The 20,685-nt window shown below is 42.4% G+C and overlaps 1 protein-coding gene across 1 annotated transcript in view; it reads right to left on the bottom strand.

Moving 5' to 3' along the window:
- The window catches only part of LOC311099464 (pro-neuregulin-1, membrane-bound isoform-like), a gene marked incomplete at both ends in the record, with an annotated part of 88,355 nt that extends 82,499 nt beyond the window's left edge, over positions 1 to 5,856 (bottom strand). The window contains one exon of the mRNA XM_084140148.1: positions 5,130 to 5,856. Coding sequence (XP_083996274.1) covers positions 5,130 to 5,856 — 727 coding nt within the window. The remainder of the gene's footprint in view (positions 1 to 5,129) is intronic.
- Between the last annotated feature and the right edge of the window lie 14,829 nt (positions 5,857 to 20,685).

The raw sequence follows: 20,685 nt of genomic DNA, 5'->3' as shown, positions 1-20,685 counted from the left end.
ACATCATGCTTTGGGGCTGTTTTTCTGCAAAGGGACCAGGACGACTGATCCGTGTAAAAGAAAGAATGAATGGGGCCATGTATCTTTAGAATTTGAGTGAAAACCTCCTTCCATCAGCAAGGGCATTGAAGATGAAACGTGGCTGGGTCTCTCAGCATGACAATGATCCCAAACACACCGCCGGGCAACGAAGGAGTGGCTTCGTAAGAAGGATTTCAAGGTCCTGGAGTGGCCTAGCCAGTCTCCAGATCTCAACCCCATAGAACATCTTTGGAGGGAGTTGAAAGTCCGTGTTGCCCAGCGACAGCCCCAAAACATCACTGCTCAAGAGGAGATCTGCATGGAGGAATGGGCCAAAATACCAGCAACAGTGTGTGAAAACCTTGTGAAGACTTACAGAAAACGTTTGACCTGTGTCATTGCCAACAAAGGGTATATAACAAAGTATTGAGAAACTTTTGTTATTGACCAAATACTTATTTTCCACCATAATTTGCAAATAAATTCATTAAAAATCCTACAATGTGATTTTCTGGATTTTTTTTTCTCATTTTGTCTGTCATAGTTGACGTGTACCTATGATGAAAATTACAGGCCTCTCTCATCTTTTTAAGTGGGAGAACTTGCACAATTGGTGGCTGACTAAATACTTTTTTCCCCCACTGTATATATATACTGTAGCTATTTAAAAATATCTATCTATTCAAATATCTTTCATATCATATTTTCCATCATTATCAATTAATACGGTAATACTGTTGGCAGTTCATGTGTAGGATTTTAACCTATAACCCAGATTGCCATTGTATTACATTTTTGATAAGCAATTCTTATTTTAGCAAACAATTATTGTGGTTCATCCTATATTCTCCCTAACATCCTTACCCCCTTGCAACAGATGTGGGATAAACACACACGCACATACTCTAACACACTCAACCCCTTTCCTCCACAATCAACCATAAAATCAGATGCTCAACGGTTGTTACATCCCAGAGCCCAACTCAAGAAAGGACCTGATTTATGAATGCATATACGAATGCATATACAGTTACAGCTGTTTGAGAAAGCATGCAAGATTGAGCAAAACAATGTGAGATTTGATAAATCTATGTCAAGTCCTAGGTGATGGAGATCAGATCCACCCTCTTCACCTGAGACACAAACACTCTGGTCCCCCGTTGTAACCATTTTTCCCAAGCATTTCCGTGCAGTCAGACCTTTGATTATTTTGTGCCACCTGGGCCACAATGATAAGCCCTCTCTCTGATTGTCCGAGTGTGACCCCCTCCCCATGGGTTACTGCAGCCAGTGTTGCCAGCACTGCCACTACCTGGGTGGGGGTACCCTACCGAAATCCCCACCGGCTAGGTACAAGGTCGTCAAGGTTCTCATTAGCAGCTTTGAGAATTTCCTTGTATATTATGCTCTCCCATCAGGGGGCTCTGGCTTTGTAGGACAAACCCTGCCAAATTTGGCAATGATTGGACGCTCATATCTCTGTCCTCTTTGTCATAAACAGTGTACACGTTCAAGTTGGATTTTGTCGACAGCCTCGAGTGGAATTTAAAGCGCTGTCAGAAAGAAGTCCTTCACAATTTTTTCTGTAATCTCTCCCTCTTATTCCTGGATACCCGTAAGTACTAGATTTTCTCTCATCGATCTAGTTTGTATGTCTCCTTTTTAAGTTCCTTAACGTCCGTTTCCATCCTAGTGACTGCCCCTTTTAGTTTTTTTGTATCGCTCTCCATTATCGCAGCTTTTTCGTCACTCATTTCAAGACTCGCCATCAACTCTTTTACATCATTACTGACCAACTCTAGTATGCCCAGTTTGTCATTTATCAACTTCAACAGGTCGCTTTCCACACTTACCAGTCCCAGTGGTGAAAAGCATAAATCATCTGTATCAGTCGAGGAGTCGCGTTTTCTCTTGGAGAATGATTCTCCTCGTTTATCTTCCGTCATGTTTGGGTGTTGCGTGTTGTAATATTTGTCGATACATTTCTCTAGCCTTATAATTTGTTTTGTGTTATTATCCAGATTGAATGTTATTACCCTCGAATATATGAAATGTTAATATTTAGTCTAACTTACTGATATTGAATATTATGTTTTTATGTTAAGGTGATTTGTACCGCTGTGTATTCAATACGCCATCTTGTATACCTGCCCTCTACCGGAAGTTCCCTCGAGTGAAGAAGTGAATTAAACTTAATGCGGCTACGCACATGAAATAATTCTACAGTATACTATGGTGATACTATGGTATCTTTGACATAGAAGTGGAGGCTTTCTCCTTGAAGAAACCTACTGGAGAAATACTAAAAGAGCACCTTTTCCATAACCTGTAGGTAGGACAGGGGTCTGACCAGATAGTTCAGAACAAATTCGATACTGTAGTATTTACTATAGTTAGAAAAGTGTAGTATTTTTGCGGACCGTAGTGTTTTTGCGGACATTACTGTGGTATTTACTACAGTGTTGTTTTGAGGATAATACTGTAGTATTTACTATAGTATTCTACAGTATATTACAACATTCTATAGTAAGTAAAACACATGTTCAAGGGATACTACAGTGTGTAGTATAGTATTCTACAGTATACCACAGTCTATTACAGAATTCTATAGTAATTACTGTAATATTCTATAGTAAATTGTAATATTTTTTCATGTGGGTAAACCAAAATGGAATTAAAAATGTTCAGTTCAACCCAATCTGAACATGTGATAAAGAGGGTGCACCAATTGTATTATTGTAATGTTACAGTCAACCAGCCGAGCATGCCATGTACTTGCAACATTGAGTTATTGTTGATGGAAAATATCTTAGTTTTTTCAGTGAAATGTTTTGCAGAACAATTGCAGGTGTGTTGTAGGTGGCCTACAACACCAACTGTCTCATACACACATGCCGTCATAGGAATGTCTGACAGACAACTTTGATACACCTCTACCCATATTGACATGGCATCCGTATTGGCGTATTCGTTAGCTTCCTTCCCATTTTCTAATTTGCTCAATGTGTCAGAGGATGCGACAAATCACTATCACTTTCACTGTGCTTCCTGGTTGGACAGCTGACCTGCTCTCTGTGTATTGATTTGGTCTGAGATTACCAAAGCAGCCGATCACATTTCCAATTTAAAAACCGAACATTGATCATGCAGCTTAAAAGGGGTGAGTATCTTGCCTCACAGCAGCCCTTGATTTGACTAATGAGTGCATATGAAGCTGACACACCACCTTTGTCTTTCAATTTTTCAAATGTGCCTCTGCTGTGGTGGAACAAGCCAATAACTTATATAATGTCATCAATGCATGAGTTACGAAAAACGTCAAGTTAGGTGTATATTTCTCATGTTAGGGATTTGGCCAACCGTGTATGGTGACCTTTGCTGTCTTAGGAAGTAACACTGCACATTGAGCCTAGATCTCAAGCACAACAGTGATCGACTTGATCGATGTGAGGCATTCATCGTTTCTGAGCGGAGCTGCACATACAGTACTAAACTTTCATCAGTGCTGATGATTGGCAGATTTCAATGCCAATGCTTTTGTTTCGTCAGGGGGTGTGTCAAAAACACAAGGAAACCTTCCCATCTCTCAGCTCACTAAACCAAGCACACACATCAGCTATCAGAGTGCAGGCTTATGAACCAAATATCCTGCCTTTCGAACAGATGTAGATCTATAATCTACTCATCACATCTCCAACATGCAATTGTCAAGTGTGAATTAATTAATCTGAAAGACTCATTTGCATGAGGAAATGCATCAAGGGCAGGCAGCCACAAAAACCCACAGCTACACCACAAGGGTCAAATACAGATGTAGGAATTTAATTTGATCACTTTTGTTGCTGAGAACATTATGGACTAAAAGTTAATATCCTGTTGCTGCAAGTTTATTTTGCTGAGACAATACAGGTCAAATTAAGATCTCACATCTGTATGGCCATCATCCACCTCACTAAAATGAGGACAGATGAGAAAAACATATATGAAATCTCGCAGGGAACGGGGAATAAAGCTGCAAAAGGACAAAAGTGCCGGTAGAGTTTGGCAGATTTCCAACAGTTATAACTCTGGCGGCTCTCAAAGTCATGGTAGATAGCATTACTGGGATTGTCTTTCTCTGTGGCTCAGAGATGGAGGGGGAATCAATTAGCCTCCAGCAGGCTCTGACCTTGAAATAGAGCTTCGGCCTGGCAGGAGGAAGTCTCTCCGGCACCACAGCATTTAGTTTTAGGAAGTCGTGCATCATCAGCTATTGATTTTTCATATTTTCATATGAATGGAAATAATGCGCGGCTAGCATTGGGGGCCCTTGTGCTTATTTCAAATATGCAGATGAGAACATGTTTTGGTGACATGCTGAGTGAAATTAACATAACAGCATGGTATTAACAGGCTTGTGATTAACTGCATCGGATGTGGTGTGTGGGACAGTAAGGGCATGTTTATGCAGTAGTAGCTAGTTGTTTACTTTATAGTTAGTTGTTTAGCAGTAACAACCTGTGGTGCTAATTCTTCCGAGGCTTACATTTACATTTTAGTCATTTAGCAGATGCTCTTATCCAGAGCGACTTACAGTCATGGCCACTTGCGCTACAATGCAAGTCACAGCATTTCTGCTTTCAGACAGAGTGCTCAGCACTATTATTCTCAGTATAGAGTTGCATAATAGGAAAAAATCTAGTTGTAAAAGCTTTTTTTTTTTTTTTTTACATGTACAAGTAATGGCCTTTTAGGCTGCCTATTGCAGTAGGGAAAGTTTGTACACTGGAGGATTGTATACAAACTATTTCACTGAATAGTATCACATGGAGATCTCCTTTCTGCATGTCTGTACCCAGTATGCTGATGTTTGATTTCAACATCAACTGACAGTTGATTTCCTCCATCTGACTACATTATCTGGCTCCCTTAAAATAAACATTCTTACTGTAGTGAATATTTGTGAGTTTTTGTCTTAATCTGACATAAAACCTCAGAATCCTTTCTTGTCTAAACTTCCAAGGCTAATATAACTGAACGTATTTACTCAACATGAGAGTAAACTAAAACTGAGAGCAAATTAAAATAACACATGGTTTCATTGGAAATACAAAGTGTGGCGTACTTACAGAATGTAGGGACAAAAATGTCATTCGATTCCACAGTAGTTTGTGGGTAGGGGGTTGGTGTTCCCTTGTTCACTGGTTTTGGGGTGATAGGGGGTCCAGGTTGCATGGGCGGGTCTGTGCGGTACGTCAATGCAGAGGTAGGGGTGTACTGAGTCACTCTGGGGGACTGGGGTACAAAGGGTCCTCCGGTGGGTTTCCCCTCTACTATGACCTCAGGTTGTCCTGTGCTGGTGGTCGTCGGCATTGGGACAGGGGAGGGGTGGGGAAATGACACTGGCAGATCCCATGTGGGGTCAGCAATGACGATGAAGGGGTTTTGTTCCATGCGATCAGGGTCCCGGTGGGTGGGCGGCTCATACTCAAAGATTTTGTCCACAAAGACCCACTTGAGGCCGGCAGTGCAGAAGGCCAGGCTGAGCAGGCAGGCCAGGATGGGGAGGATGCAGATCTTCTCAGAGCGCAGGCAACTGCGCACCTGTTCCATCTCTATGCACACACAGCAAGTCCCTGCCAAGCCCAAGAATCCCAGGGGCCCGGCTCGCCCTCCATCGCCATCGTCACTGCCTCCCTCGGCACCCTCCTCCCCTCCCTCTCCACCTGCCGCAGACTCCTCCGGCGCCTCCTCGGGGGCTCGTCCGGGATCGGTGCAGGAGTGGGTGGGGGACGCTGATCCGGGAGGGACAACCAGGCCAGCGGAAGAGTCCTCCGCCTCCACTCCCTCCGTCATCCTCCCTCTATCTCTCTCTCTCTCTCTCAGACAGGAGGATCTCTGGACACCTGGACTCAACTCAAAGCACACAGCAGCAGGCTGCGGCAGGTGCTGTAAAGTGTGTTGTCCATTATCAGATCGCCATGGTGGGAGTTGGGTGGAAGATGAAGAAGGAGGATGCTTTTCACGGCCGTGTAGGGTAACCTTGTTAACGTCTGGTAAATAAACCAACAACACTTGCGTGACGGAGAGAAAGAGTTCTTCGCAGGTTCACTCTCGTGGCATTCTCACGGGAAATGCGTTCACAAAACAAGTCCCGAAATAAAACCATCAGATTCAGCTCAGCTCAGACACACAACAAAGGTAGTCCAGAAGACAGAATCGTTTTTTTCCCCCTTAGATCTCGTGCATGATCCAGTTGAGTTCAGTGCAGTTCGCTGGGTGGAATCAGTAGTGCGCTCACTCAACTGAGGACTTGAAGAGTGGAGCCAGCTGCTGTGTAAATGCTATGGGCAGGATGCGACTCTAGCGGCTGCGACAGAGTGAGCAGGCACTGCAGTGGCAGGAGTGACATGCTGTCTGTCTGTGGTGCTCAAGCAGCAGCCGAGAGGGGCTGAATCATCGGGGAGCAGCAGGTGCCCTCTATGCAGCGCCAGAGAAAGAGATCATTAGTGGAGAGAGAGAGAGAAGCGCTCGCACAATGCGGAAGGATGGCCAAGTCAGGATACTCCCCTTTTCTTCCTCCCACACCCCTCCTCTCCCTTTTAGCCTCTCTCTCTCTCTCTCTCTTTTTCTTTCTCTCTCTCCCACTCACTCGATTTCTCTCTGTTTGGTATTTCCACGCACTCTTCCCAGGCTGCTCCCAGTCTGAACACAAAGCATACAGATAAGCAAGTTCGTACTTGATTAAATTATGGGGAATGGCAAGGAATCACAGGCAAACAGACGGCTCTGGTCTCTCTCTCTCTCTCTCTCTCTCTCTCTCTCTCTCTCTCTCTCTCTCTCTCTCTCTCTCTCTCTCTCTCTCTCTCTCTCTCTGTCTCTCTCTCTGTCTCTGTCTCTGTCTCTGTCTCTGTCTCTCACCAGACCATTTATTATGCTAATACAAAAGGGTGTGTTTTTTTGTCAAGGGGTGGGAGCCATAGAAATAGACATATGATCCGTCCCAAGGGGATTGGCTCCTCTCAGATATCTTCCTTCATTTGGAGTCAATGACAATAAAAGGACAAATCAGTGAAGTAATATTTCCATTAAAATAACCCAATAAGGAACTTTCCATTAAAATAACCCAATAGGGAGTCGCGGTGCCATCACTATCACTCATTATCAATACACAATACAATTTTGTCATAGTTTAACATGCTTAATTGTTCATATTACAGAAGCCAATTTCAGAGCTGGCATGATGTTCTTTTTTACTCTAAATTCAAGATAACACATATGCATGTTTTGAGCTTTCGAGCATGTCTGTGTGGAAATAAAAGGTTAGACTTCTGACATTTGGACAATTCAGTCAAAACAAAAAAGGGAGTGGGATTAAATTGAAATGTATTAGCACTAAAAGAGTCTCTTCCCACAGGGACTCCTTACCTTCAGATGGATAAAACTCATTAGACGTGACAGCTAGCTACGAGATCAGACCACTAATTTCCATAAGACTATTCTTTAGGGAACTACTTTACTTCATACATGTGTTACTACACCAAGTTATTCAAAGGCCATATCTTCATATACTTTACTTTAAGTTATATATACCTTACTTTAAGTTAAGAAACAGTATGGGACAGGCTGAATAGTAATAGCGAGCACAGTATCTCGCTAATCCATGGGACACAGAACCAGCTCAACTTCTCACCATTCAGAAGCACAGCTCAGAAATGCACAATAAATGCTCTATTTACCACAGGAGGTTAGTGCCACTTTAATTGGGGAAGACGGGCTCGTGGTAATGGCTAGAGCGGAATCAGTGAAATGGTATCAAATGGATTCCATGTGTTTGATGCCATTCCATTTGCTCCGTTCCAGCCATTATTATGAGCCATCCTCCCCTCAGCAGCCTCCACTGCTATTTACTACACCTCTGCAGAAAATCCCTGTCTTGTTTGTCACACGGCCCAGGCGTATTTGCTTTTCGAATCGCGTCTGCCACAATGCAAGAGGAGCCGGGATTATTACTGGTCACAAAATCCACACTTTTCATGAATGGCTTTAAGCACAATCTCCTAACGATCCTGAGCAGCACTACATAGACGGGGAGAAATCCCCCTGGTGAGCTGTTAAGCTCTTCACCCCGGTGCTAATAGGCTGGGAGGACAATCCAAAGACTGCTGTCTGAGAGCGCGAGCGAGGGGGGAATTTAACCAGGAGGCTGACCACGGTCAGAAGGTCATGTCCACACCATACTTCCCATTGACACACAAATGACCCTCTTCATTCATCAAGAGGAATTAATACCTGTCAAGTGGCTATTCTCATCCTCTGGATCAGGGTGTCTGTATATTGATATACTATACAGTACATTTACGCCATTTAAAAGAGAGGTTTGATCAAAAGAGGTATCTTTTATTTGATAGCACCTCATGCCTAGAACCAAACAGCCATATTGGTACTCCTCAGAAAAGCAGTCCTCCATAGGAATGAATGGAATTCTACAATATTTCATTTAAATGTTTCAAGGACAAATGTACATGTATTTAAGTATTTTGTTGTTGTAGTGGGGGCATTAATATTAGTACTTTCAAAAAATTATACTTTAAGGAAAATGTTTTTATTTATTTACTATTTGTATGTTTAGTTTACATAATATAATTTCAAAGTATGCATTAAGGTAGAAGAAGCATGACAAAAACAAATGTAGACATTTATAAATGCATTTCTATAGCTTCCAAAATATATTTTTTACAATGGTGGAATAGTGCCTCCTGAGTGGCGCAGTGGTCTAAGGCACTGCATCGCAGTGCTAACTGTGCCACTAGAGATCCTGGTTCGAATCCAGGCTCTGTCGCAGCCGGCAGCGACCGGGAGACTCATGGGTGGCGCACAATTGGCCCAGCGTCATCCAGGGTAGGGGAGGGAATGGCCGGCAGGGATGTAGCTCAGTTGATAGAACATGGCGTTTGCAACGCCAGGGTTGTGGGTTTGATTCCCACGGGGGGCCAGTAGAAAAAAAAAAAAAATGTATTCACTAACTGTAAGTCGCTCTGGATAAGAGCGTCTGCTAAATGACTAAAATGTAAATGTGCCAAGATGGAGGCATGGTTGCTTCAAAACAGCACCCCCTGTCAGTCATCTAGGGTATACACTACCGTTCAAAAGTTTGGGGTCACTTAGAAATGTCCTTGTTTTCCATGAAAACATACATGAAATGAGTTTAAATAGGAAATATAGCAGAATGAATAGGAAATGTAGTCATTGACAATGTTAAAAAATAATGATTTTTAATTGAAATAATAATTGTGTCCTTCAAACTTTGCTTTCGTCAAATAATCCTCCATTTGGAGCAGTTACAGCCTTGCAGACCTTTGGCATTCTAGTTGTCTATTTGTTGAGGTAATCTGAAGAGATTTCACCCCATACTTCCTGAAGCACCTCCCACAAGTTGGATTGGCTTGATGGGCCAAGCTGCTCCCACAACAGCTCAATAGGGTTTAGATCCGATGACAGTGCTGGCCACTCCATTTCAGACAGAATACCAGCTGACTGCTTCTTCCCTAAATAGTTCTTGCATAGTTTGGAGCTGTGCTTTGGGTCATTGTCCTGTTGTAGGAGGAAATTCGATCCAATCAAGCGCCGTCCACAGGGTATGGCATGGCGTAACAAAATGGAGTGATAGCCTTCCTTCGTCAAGATCCCTTTTACCCTGTACAAGTCTCCCACTTTACCATGACCAAAGCACCCCCAGACCATCACATTGCCTCCACCATGTTTGACAGATGGCATCAAGCACTCCTCCAGCATCTTTTCATTTGGTCTGCATCTCACAAATGTTCTTCTTTGTGATCCGAACACCTCAAACTTCTATTCATCTGTCCATAACACTTTTTTTCCAATCTTCAACCGTCCAGTGACTGTTATTTTGCCCATCTTAATCTTTTATTTTTATTGTCCAGTCTGAGATACAGCTTTTTCTTTGCAATTCTGCCTAGAAGGTCAGCATCCCGGAGTCGCCTCTTCACTGTTGACGTTGAGACTGGTGTTTTGCAGGTACTATTTAATGAAGCTGCCAGTTGAGGACTTGTGAGGCGTCTGTTTCTCAAACTACACACTCTACTGTATTTGTCCTCTTGCTCAGTTGTGCACCGGGGCCTCCCACTCCTCTTTCTATTCTGGTTAGAGCCAGTTTGCGCTGTTCTGTGAAGGGAGTAGTACACAGCGTTGTACGAGATCTTCAGTTTCTTGGCAATTTCTCGCATGGAATAGCCTTAATTTCTCAGAACAAGAATAGACTGACGAGTTTCAGAATAAAGTTATTTGTTTCTGGCCATTTTGAGCCTGTAATCAAACCCACAATTGCTGATGCTCCAGATACTCAACTAGTCTCAAGAAGGCCAGTTTTATTGCTACTTTAATCAGCACAACAGTTTTCAGCTGTGCTAACATAATTGCAAAAGGGTTTTCTAATGATCAATTAGCCTTTTAAAATGATAAACTTGGATTAGCAAACACAACGTGCCATTGGAACACAGGACTGATGGTTGCTGATAATGGGCCTCTGTACGCCTATGCAGATATACCATTAAAAATCAGCCATTTCCAACTACAATAGCCATTTCCAATCAATTTGATGTTATTTTAAAGGACAAAAAATTTGCTTTTCTTTGGAAAACAAGGACATTTCTAAGTGACCCCAAACTTTTGAACGGTAGTGTATATAAATCATTGGGTATAACAATTTTTGGTCATGGTCGACATATCCAACAATGTTAGGGACAACACATTTTTTAATAATCCACTGTTGATCAGAAAGCAATTAATATTAATATATTGTTTCTGAACTTGATCAAAGGCCAAAAGGTACACTGAACAGAAATATAAACGCAACATGTAAAGTGTTCGTCCCATGTTTCATGAGCAGAAATAAAATATTTTTCCATATGCAAAAAAAGGGTATTTCTCTCAAATTTTGTGCACAAATATGTTTACATCCCTGTTAGTGAGCATTTATCCTTTGCCAAGATAATCCATCCACCTAACAGGTGTGGCATATCAAGAAGCTGATTAAACAGCATGATCATTACACAGGGCACTTGTGCTGTACGTGTAACCACGCCAGCCCAGGACCTCCACATCCGGCTTCTTCACCTGCGGGATCGTCTGAGACCAACCACCTGGACAGCTGATGAAACTGTGGGTTTGCATAACCAAAGAATGTGCATGCTCGTCATCCTCACCAGGGTCTTTACCTGACTGCAGTTAAGAGTCGTAACCGACTTTAATGGGCAAATGCTCACCTTCGATGGCCACTGGCACGCTGGAGGCATCATTTTCTTGTTTTTTATTTATTTACGGATAGCCAGGGTCACACTCCAACACTCAGAAATAATTTACAAACAAAGCACTTGTGTTTCGTGAGTCCGCCAGATCAGAGGCAGTAGGGATGACCAGGGATGTTCTCTTGATAAGTGTGTGAATTGGACCATTCAAAATGTAATGAGTAACTTTGGGTGTCAGGGAAAATGTATGGAGTAAAAAGTACATACTTTTCTTTAGGAATGTAGTGAAGTAAAAGTAAAAGTAGTTAAAAATAGAAATAGTAAAGTAAAGTACAGATACCCCCAAAAACTACTTAAGTAGTACTTGAAAGTATTTTTACTTAAGTACTTTACACCACTGGCGAAGGCAAATGGTGGTCACACCAGATACTGACTGCTTTCTGATCCACTCTACCTTTTTTTAAGGTACAGTATATGTGACCAACATATATATATCTGTATTCCCAGCCATGTAAAATCCATAGATTAGGGCCTAATTTATTTATTTTAATTGACTGATTTCCTTATGTGAACTGTAACTCAGTAACATCTTTGGAATTGTTGCATGTTGCATTTATATTTTTGTTCAGTGTATATTTGTAACATCCTGTGGAGTGTTTCATCACCAAACTTTGAAGTATCCTAATGAATATTGGTTTATATAACGCTTGGATCCAAAATTCTCATCCAAGAAGTAATCATTTCTGCTACAACTATCAAGAGATGTTCTTTCTTCCAATAAAAGCAGAAAATCGGCAATGTGCTATAAGATGAAAAAGGACACCCTCGCCTGTGGTAATTATTCCTCCAGCTAAATGGGAATACATTTATTTCCTTTTACATGCAGTCATTTACAGGAAGTTCAATCCATTATTTATGGTAGAGGATAGGAGACAGATGGACCTGACCTACAAACATCCCAGCGTAGATTTGAAAGCAAGACAGATTATCTGCCTATTGGCAGGAAGAAGGTTACCAGTGCATTAGGAGATAAGGCTCTTTCTTGGCAAAAACAGCCAAGCATAACTTTTATTAACAAATAAGGTCTAGGAGGAGTCAGACTAGAAGTCAATAATGCGCACATCTTTGCTGACGCTCCAACAGTAGGCAGGTTTCAATTGACCTAGGTTTATTTGGCACGGACCTTGGCGATACATTGGCACATGAGAATGATTAGAATATGACAAATATTAGTCAATTATTGCATTCTATCCATGCTGTCTTTTGTGTGCTACCCGATACAGTCCATTAAACATATGTGGGAGGGCATACAGGTTGTCACCAATTTATTAATGCGCAATAAATGGGTAATGGAAACACTTCAACCACTACATTTTTATTTGACACTGTATTTTGTTTTGGGGGGTGTGACATGATTACGTCCAGTTGTTTTTATCGACACAAAATGGTTAAATGGAAACTCGTCTAGCAGGTAATTGTCGCATTTAGTTTCTACTTGAACCTTCTAAATGTCGACAAAAAAATCACTGGGCAAGTTAATGGAAACTAGTGAGGTTTAAAGAAACAGAGGCCCATTTTCATCCCGCCAGAGCGCTGTATCATTGGCAGGGCCAAGACAACATGGAGGGCATGCTGTAGCTAAGCTCCCAATGTATGTCTAGTCATTAAGGGTGGAATATATGGAGGGGGCTTAAAAATTTAAAGAATGGCCACTGGATAGTCCCAGCCCCGGCTCCGTGCCCTGGCTTTGATGTGACATAAAAGGGGCAATTGAGTCATTTACAGGGGATAGAATTAAGGAGAAGCTGGGTGTGCGTTAGTGCCCTGGCTCTCTGTCCTCGCCTCCCCCTGTCCACCAGCCTGGTGCCAGAGGTAAAGGCTCATTCGTCGTGCGACCGCCTGACACATGCACACACTCCGCCCCATCCCACTAGTGCCTGTAATGGAGCTACGGGCAGGAAGTCAGTCATTCAATGGAGGAGAGGGAGAGGGAGGGAGCTCCATTATCATTAGTGCTACATGCACGGTGTATCATTATTTACGGTGGTCCTTAAGGAGACATTGAGAGCAACAACTGAAGCAAACAAAGAGATAGAAACTCAAAAGCCACAAAGGTTTTTTCTATTGCTTACACGGTTTCTTGACTGATCTGTGAGAAAATAGCAAAATGTGCTGTTTTTCTTTCTGATTCTCAAACATCAGAATTCAAATGAACTACAGTGGTGACAGAAGAGACACCGTCATCTAAATGATACAAAATACAAACGACAACCCAGAGAGGCAACGCGTCAAATTAAATTTGAATAAAAATGCAAATAACCATCTCTACTCCCAGAAAAACAAGGGAGGAATCACTTTGCATTATACAGTTCGAGAGGAAATAAACTTCTCGAATGAATAACTGACTACAGAGAATTTGGGAGTGAGCTGCCGTTTTGTGGAAGTTAAAAGCAAAAGATACTTGTGCCATCAATCATGCTCATATCATGAAAGACAAACTTTGAGCAAACGCTGTGAGGAAATTCAATTTTGTTTAAAATGTTTGCCATTCTCACAAATGTCAGCTTTCTGCGAAGTGAGATCAGGAGAGAGAAGTGTGCAGGCGAGAACTGCAGGGCTGCAGCAGCAGTATTTAATTCATTATGCAATGTTGGGAGGTACAGTAAAGTAATTCTCGTTCAGAGCCCCTTTCCCAAATTGAATGGGAGGCACTTGGCGAGTTGACGTGACTGAGACTGCAGATGCTTGGTGATTACACCTGCTCTTAAGCCACGGTTGGTGACAGTGCTGATACTGTTAATCTCTGTGGCTTTGTCATTTTGTCACATTCTCAAAATGGGGCTGTGTTCGGTCATCTTGGTCTGTCAAACTGGAGTGTGTCAACAGCCAAAGAGAGGAAAACAAACACTATAGCAGGGCTGAGTAGGCCTACTCTGTTCACAATGATAGTTGTGACTCGTTTCAGGAAACTAGGCGTATGTCGTGCATCACTACTTCACAGGAGAGACATTTATTAATCAAAATACGTTTTCGACAGAAATGCCTTCTGGAACATGTGAACTTCAATGTGCCTTAATAACAAACTTGTATGCCATCTGTAAATACGAATAAAACTGTTAAATTACGAGCCTAGTTGGTTTAGCCACGGAAAAAGACAGGAACCTTCCCGCTAGCCATGATTGTCTGAGATAATGGATGGGCTGGACATGCCGAGAGATGAGTTCGGATTGGTCTGCCATGTAGCATGCTTCTGTCTATAACAAAGGGCTGCTCAGTATGTGTAGGTAATCCTTTCTAACGCGGCTTTTTTGAAATATACATAGATCATGAATAACTGCAAAAGTGTTGCTCTACACTTTCTGGAGGACAGAGTTTTGAAATCAGTGGAATGCCCGGTGGAAGCAGAGTATGATAGCTAAGGTGATGTAAAAAATTCTGGCGTTTGATTACAAATATGCGGAGGGAGTCGAAAAGAGAACAAACAGAAGGCTGTTGTATAAAATACCTGTTTCCGGATTACATCTTCAAACTAAGGGCAACCATGGCATCCGTGACAGAGAGGGAGATGCATTCATCCTTGTATAAGGGTAAGAGAGTCTAGCTAGCTACATTTTCAGATATTATGCGTTTCTAATATTGTCAGAAAGTAGTTTTCATCAAGTTAAAGCGTACTATTAACTAGCTAGCTAACATTACGTGTATGATCTGTGTAGTAATATTATTTGTATCTCAGAGCCATTTGCATTGCTAGTTATAGACTAATGTTAGCTACCTAGCCAACTGCAGATTCATGCATGGTAGTAATGTTATGAGTTGGGATTATGGTTCATTGTTTAGCTAACTAGCTAGCTACATGTCTAAATAAAAGACTCCACTATGCAAGGTATCATTTCACTGTACCGTTTACACCTTCTGTATCCTGTGTATGTGACAAATACACTTTGGTTTGATTTGATATAGTGTGTGTTTACCAGAGACGGTAATGTGAAGAACAACATGACCTGCACCAAAGTCAAATTAGGATATAACGTTAGGCCAACGAGACAGTGTCCAAGTTCTAAAATTCTCCGGTAGAATACCCTGCTAATATTTGGTCCCACTCAGCTATTTTCTGTAATTAGCTTGCCATTAACTTGTAAATAATGATCTTGTTGTGAGTTTATTTCCCTGTAATAATGAAAACAAATTAGCTAAAGTTAAGATGTTGTCAGCTATAAGATGTGGTCATTATTTGAACTGGCTACTTAATGTTAGCTAGCTAGCTAACAAGCTAGGAATGAACAAAAACATTGTTTAGAAAGTTGCTTTTAGTTGCCTGGTTTGCTAGATTGACAAATACTACATTCATTTTTTAAATGGAGGGGTTTATTGGTGTTAAAATGTATCAGTTATGCTATTTTGGACCACCAGGCTGCTGATGACATGCATGATAATCCTTAAAGAAATGGGTGGGGCTAAGGCTTAAGAGTGTGTGAACAGATGGGTGTAGACAAAGAAGAGCTTTCCAGTACGTGTACCGAAACATTCAAGGGCCATTTTCTCAAAAGTTATCAACTTTCAAAGCAGAATTCCTCTACCATTGTTCCTCAACTGTTGTGTATGATATACATTTTTCTAGCTCTGAATCTCAACTTTTATCAAATGTAAAAAACAAAAATTCCAATTTTGCTACATAAGCCCGAATCGAGCCGGTCGGTCACAGTTAGTTCACCATACTGAAATGTCATGGAGCAGGCATTCCTTATAAAAGTAGCTGCCTTTGCTTTCGTCACGTCTTTTCTCTGTGTGTCTATATGTATATATCTTCCAAAGGAAGCAAAGCAACAATCCCCTCAACAGATGAGAAATTAGTGGCTCAACACAGATTATGGAATCCTTGATGAAAGATAGGATTGTACAATCTGTCATGAAGGCGGTTCAGTGCGTCAAGGAAAAACTCTCCCATCAGAGACGAAACAAACCCCATCACAATTTACTTTCGGTCTTTATATACATTTTGACACTGCATTGGGTATCTGCAAAAGCCTACTAATTCAGTGAGAAATGCAGAAAAATAGAAATTCACCCACTTTGACTACGCAATTGTGCGTTAATGGGTGGAAAAGGGCCCGAAAGATAAGTCGGAAGAACAGCTGCTATACATAACTCATCAGAACAAATGAACAGAGGATGAGATGCAGAGGAGTGCTAGTGGGATTGTTAAACTTCAAAGCCTTCCTCCCCATGGTGAATATGCAGGCACTGATGGGGAAAATAGATCAAAACAAGAAAGCCAAACACACTCTACTCAGCGCCTTTGTTCCATCTAGATCTATGGGCTTAAAGGAGCAGTCTCCCTCTTCAGCTCCCATGCTGCACAACCGAGCACCAGCAGAGAGACATAACATTCCCAAGAGCAGACAAACCCCTCTGACAACACTGAACAGGAACTTGGCAAAGAGCACAAGACTAATAGTGTGCCTACGTAGAGATCCCACTAGAGCCTCCTTTCCCTGACCAAGTTAACCTCCACTCATTTGGGCCTATTCAAACCATATGTTGAATGGAAGCCTCTTCTACTCTGAATCATATAAATTTTTTCCTGTTAAGTGTAATCGAATGGATTACAAATTTAAGAGATTAACCTCATAACTCCTGTCAAACGTAACGCACCCAGAAACATTTACATTGGTCCTAGCAAGGCAGAATTACAGGAAAATAATTATGTCACCGGGAAGTTCCCCTGACCACAACCGGCCAGTCACTCCAATGGGATGAACTCAATATCCACCAGCCAACAGTCATGGATGTCTAGATGTTTTTAGCAGCTTATGAAAACAACATGACATGTCTATGGTATTTTTGTTAATGGAGTAATGTCTAAATGCCATTGATATGACATTGTACGTTTGCTTCGCAGAAAGGCCTTATCCTGGGGCGACTGACATGGGTTTATTTGACATACTATCTCTCCGCATGTCCCAACATCTGCTTAGTGGAGGTCCATGTGCTCCAGACATGTCTTGTAGCATTAACGCGCTAACCTTAGATTCTGATGCCCTGACCAACACAGATGGTCATGTTCCTGATCTCAGAAACAAGAATCCCTCACCATATTGAGATGAGTTTAAAAGAGCAGCAACCATGCTTGAATGGAGATGTGTGTGACAAAGGCTTCGGAAACATTCTTTATGAACAATGGGCGTATATCTAGCAAAATGCAGTAATGTCAAAATACCAACATGTTGTCTGACATGACACAGTGACACAGTCTGCAGTCCCCAATTGCTTCAAGGTGTCCACCATTGTTCCTGTACCCAAGAAAGTGAAGGTAATTTAACTAAATGACTATCGACCAATAGCACACACTTCTGTTATCATTAAGTGCTTTGAGAGGCTACTTAAGGATCATATGACCTCCACCTTACCCGACACCCTAGACCCACTCCAATTTGCATAACGCCCCAATAGATCCACGGATGATGCAATCACCATCGTACTGCACACTTCCCTATCCCATCTGGACAAGAGGAATACCTATGTAAGAATGCTGCTACAGCTCAGCCTTCAACACCATAGTACCCTCCAAGCTCACCATTAAGCTCGGGGCCCTGGGCCTGAACCCTGCCCTGTGCAACTGGGTCCTGGACTTCCTCACGGGCTGCCCCCAGGTGGTGAAGGTAGGCAACAACACCTCCACTACACGGATCCTCAACAAAGGGGCCCCACAAGTGTGCGTGCTCAGCCCCCTCCTGTACTCCCTGTTCACCCATGACTGCGTGGCCATGCACGCCTCCAACTCAATCATCAAGTTTGCAGAAAACACAATTGTGGTAGGCCGATTACCAACAATGACGAGACAGCCTACTGGGAGGAGGTGAGGGCCCTGGCGGAGTGGTGCCAGGAAAATAGCCTCCACCTCAACAAAAGGAATGAGCTGAACGTGGACTTCAGGAGACAGCAGACAGCAGACAGCAGAGGGAGCACGCCCCCCATCCACATAGACAGGGCCGCAGTGGAGAAGGTGAAAAGCTTCAAGTTCCTCGGCATACACATCACTGACAGTCTGAAATGCTTCACCCACACAGGCAATGTGGTGAAGAAGGCGCAACAGCGCCTCTTAAACCTCAGAAAGCTGAAGAAATGTGTCTTGGCCCCTACCACCATCACAAACTTTTACAGATGCACCATTGAGAGCATCCTGTCAGGCTGTACAATTGCACCGCCCGCAACCGCAGGGCTCTCCAGAGGGTGGTGCAGTCTGCCCAACGCATCACCGGGGGCACACTGCCTGCCTTCCAGTGTCACAGGAAGGCCAAGAAGATCATCAAGGACCTAACCCAATCGAGCCACGGCCTAATCACCCCGCCCTCATCCAGAAGGCGAAGTCAGTGCAGGTGCATCAAAGCTGGGACTGAGAGACTGAAAGACAGCTTATATATCTCAAGGCAATCAGACTGTTAAATAGCCATCAAAAGCTGGCCACCACCAAGTACCCTACCCTCAAATTAGGCACTATCACTAGCATGCTACCACCCGGTTACTCAACCCTGCACCTTAGAGGCTGCTGCCGTATGTACATAGTGGAACACTGGTCATTTATTTTATTTTACTTCTGCTCTTTTTTTCTCAACACTTTTTTTGTTGTTTTATTTTTACATTTTTTGTTAAAAATAAATGCACTGTTGGTTAAGGGCTGTAAGTAAGCATTTCACTGTAATGTCTGCACCTGTTGTATTCGGCGCATGTGACCAATAAAATTTGATTTGATTTGATTTAATAATGGAACACTGGTGACTTTAATCATGTTTACATACTGTTTTACCAATTTCATATACAGTGGGGAGAACAAGTATTTGATACACTGCCGATTTTGCAGGTTTTCCTACTTACAAAGCATGTAAAGGTCTGTAAGTTTTATCATTGGTACACTTCAACTGTGAGAGACGGAATCTAAAACAAAAATCCAGAAAATCACATTGTATGATTTTTAAGTAATTCATTTGCATTTTATTGCATGACATACAGTGGGGAAAAAAAGTATTTAGTCAGCCACCAATTGTGCAAGTTCTACCACTTAAAAAGATGAGAGAGGCCTGTAATTTTCATCATAGGTACACGTCAACTATGACAATCAAATTGAGAAAAAAAAATCCAGAAAATCCCATTGTAGGATTTTTAATGAATTTATTTGCAAATTATGGTGGAAAATAAGTATTTGGTCACCTACAAACAAGCAAGATTTCTGGCTCTCACAGACCTGTAACTTCTTCTTTAAGAGGCTCCTCTGTCCTCCACTCGTTACCTGTATTAATGGCACCTGTTTGAACTTATTATCAGTATAAAAGACACCTGTCCACAACCTCAAACAGTCACACTCCAAACTTCACAATGGCCAAGACCAAAGAGCTGTCAAAGGACACCAAAAACAAAATTGTAGACCTGCACCAGGCTGGGAAGACTGAATCTGCAATAGGTAAGCAGCTTGGTTTGAAGAAATCAACTGTGGGAGCAATTATTAGGAAATGGAAGACATACAAGACCACTGATAATCTCCCTTGATCTGGGGCTCCACGCAAGATCTCACCCCGTGGGGTCAAAATGATCACAAGAACGGTGAGCAAAAATCCCAGAACCACACGGGGGGACCTAGTGAATGACCTGCAGAGAGCTGGGACCAAAGTAACAAAGCCAACCATCAGTAACACACTACGCCGCCAGGGACTCAAATCCTGCAGTGCGAGACGTGTCCCCCTGCTTAAGCCAGTACATGTCCAGGCCCGTCTGAAGTGCATTTGGATGATCCAGAAGAGGATTGGGAGAATGTCATATGGTCAGATGAAACCAAAATATAACTTTTTGGTAAAAACTCAACTCGTCATGTTTGGAGGACAAAGAATGCTGAGTTGCATCCAAAGAACACCATACCTACTGTGAAGCATGGGGTTGGAAACATCATGCTTTGGGGCTGTTTTTCTGCAAAGGGACCAGGACGACTGATCCGTGTAAAGGAAAGAATGAATGGGGCCATGTATCGTGAGATTTTGAGTGAAACCCTCCTTCCATCAGCAAGGGCATTGAAGATGAAACGTGGCTGGGTCTTTCAGCATGACAATGATCCCAAACACACTGCCCGGGCAACGAAGGAGTGGCTTCGTAAGAAGCATTTCATGGTCCTGGAGTGGCCTAGCCAGTCTCCAGATCTCAACCCCATAGAAAATCTTTGGAGGGAGTTGAAAGTCTGTGTTGCCCAGCGACAGCCCCAAAACATCACTGCTCTAGAGGAGATCTGCATGGAGGAATGGGCCAAAATACCAGCAACAGTGTGTGAAAACCTTGTGAAGACTTACAGAAAACGTTTGACCTGTGTCATTGCCAACAAAGGGTATATAACAAAGTATTGAGAAACTTTTGTTATTGACCAAATACTTATTTT

The sequence above is a fragment of the Coregonus lavaretus genome (genome assembly GCF_964263955.1).
Source record: "Coregonus lavaretus genome assembly, chromosome: 24".
Classification (NCBI taxonomy): domain Eukaryota; kingdom Metazoa; phylum Chordata; class Actinopteri; order Salmoniformes; family Salmonidae; genus Coregonus; species Coregonus lavaretus.
Note: the sequence above shows the minus strand (reverse complement) of the source record. Positions and strands in the feature narration are given on the sequence as shown.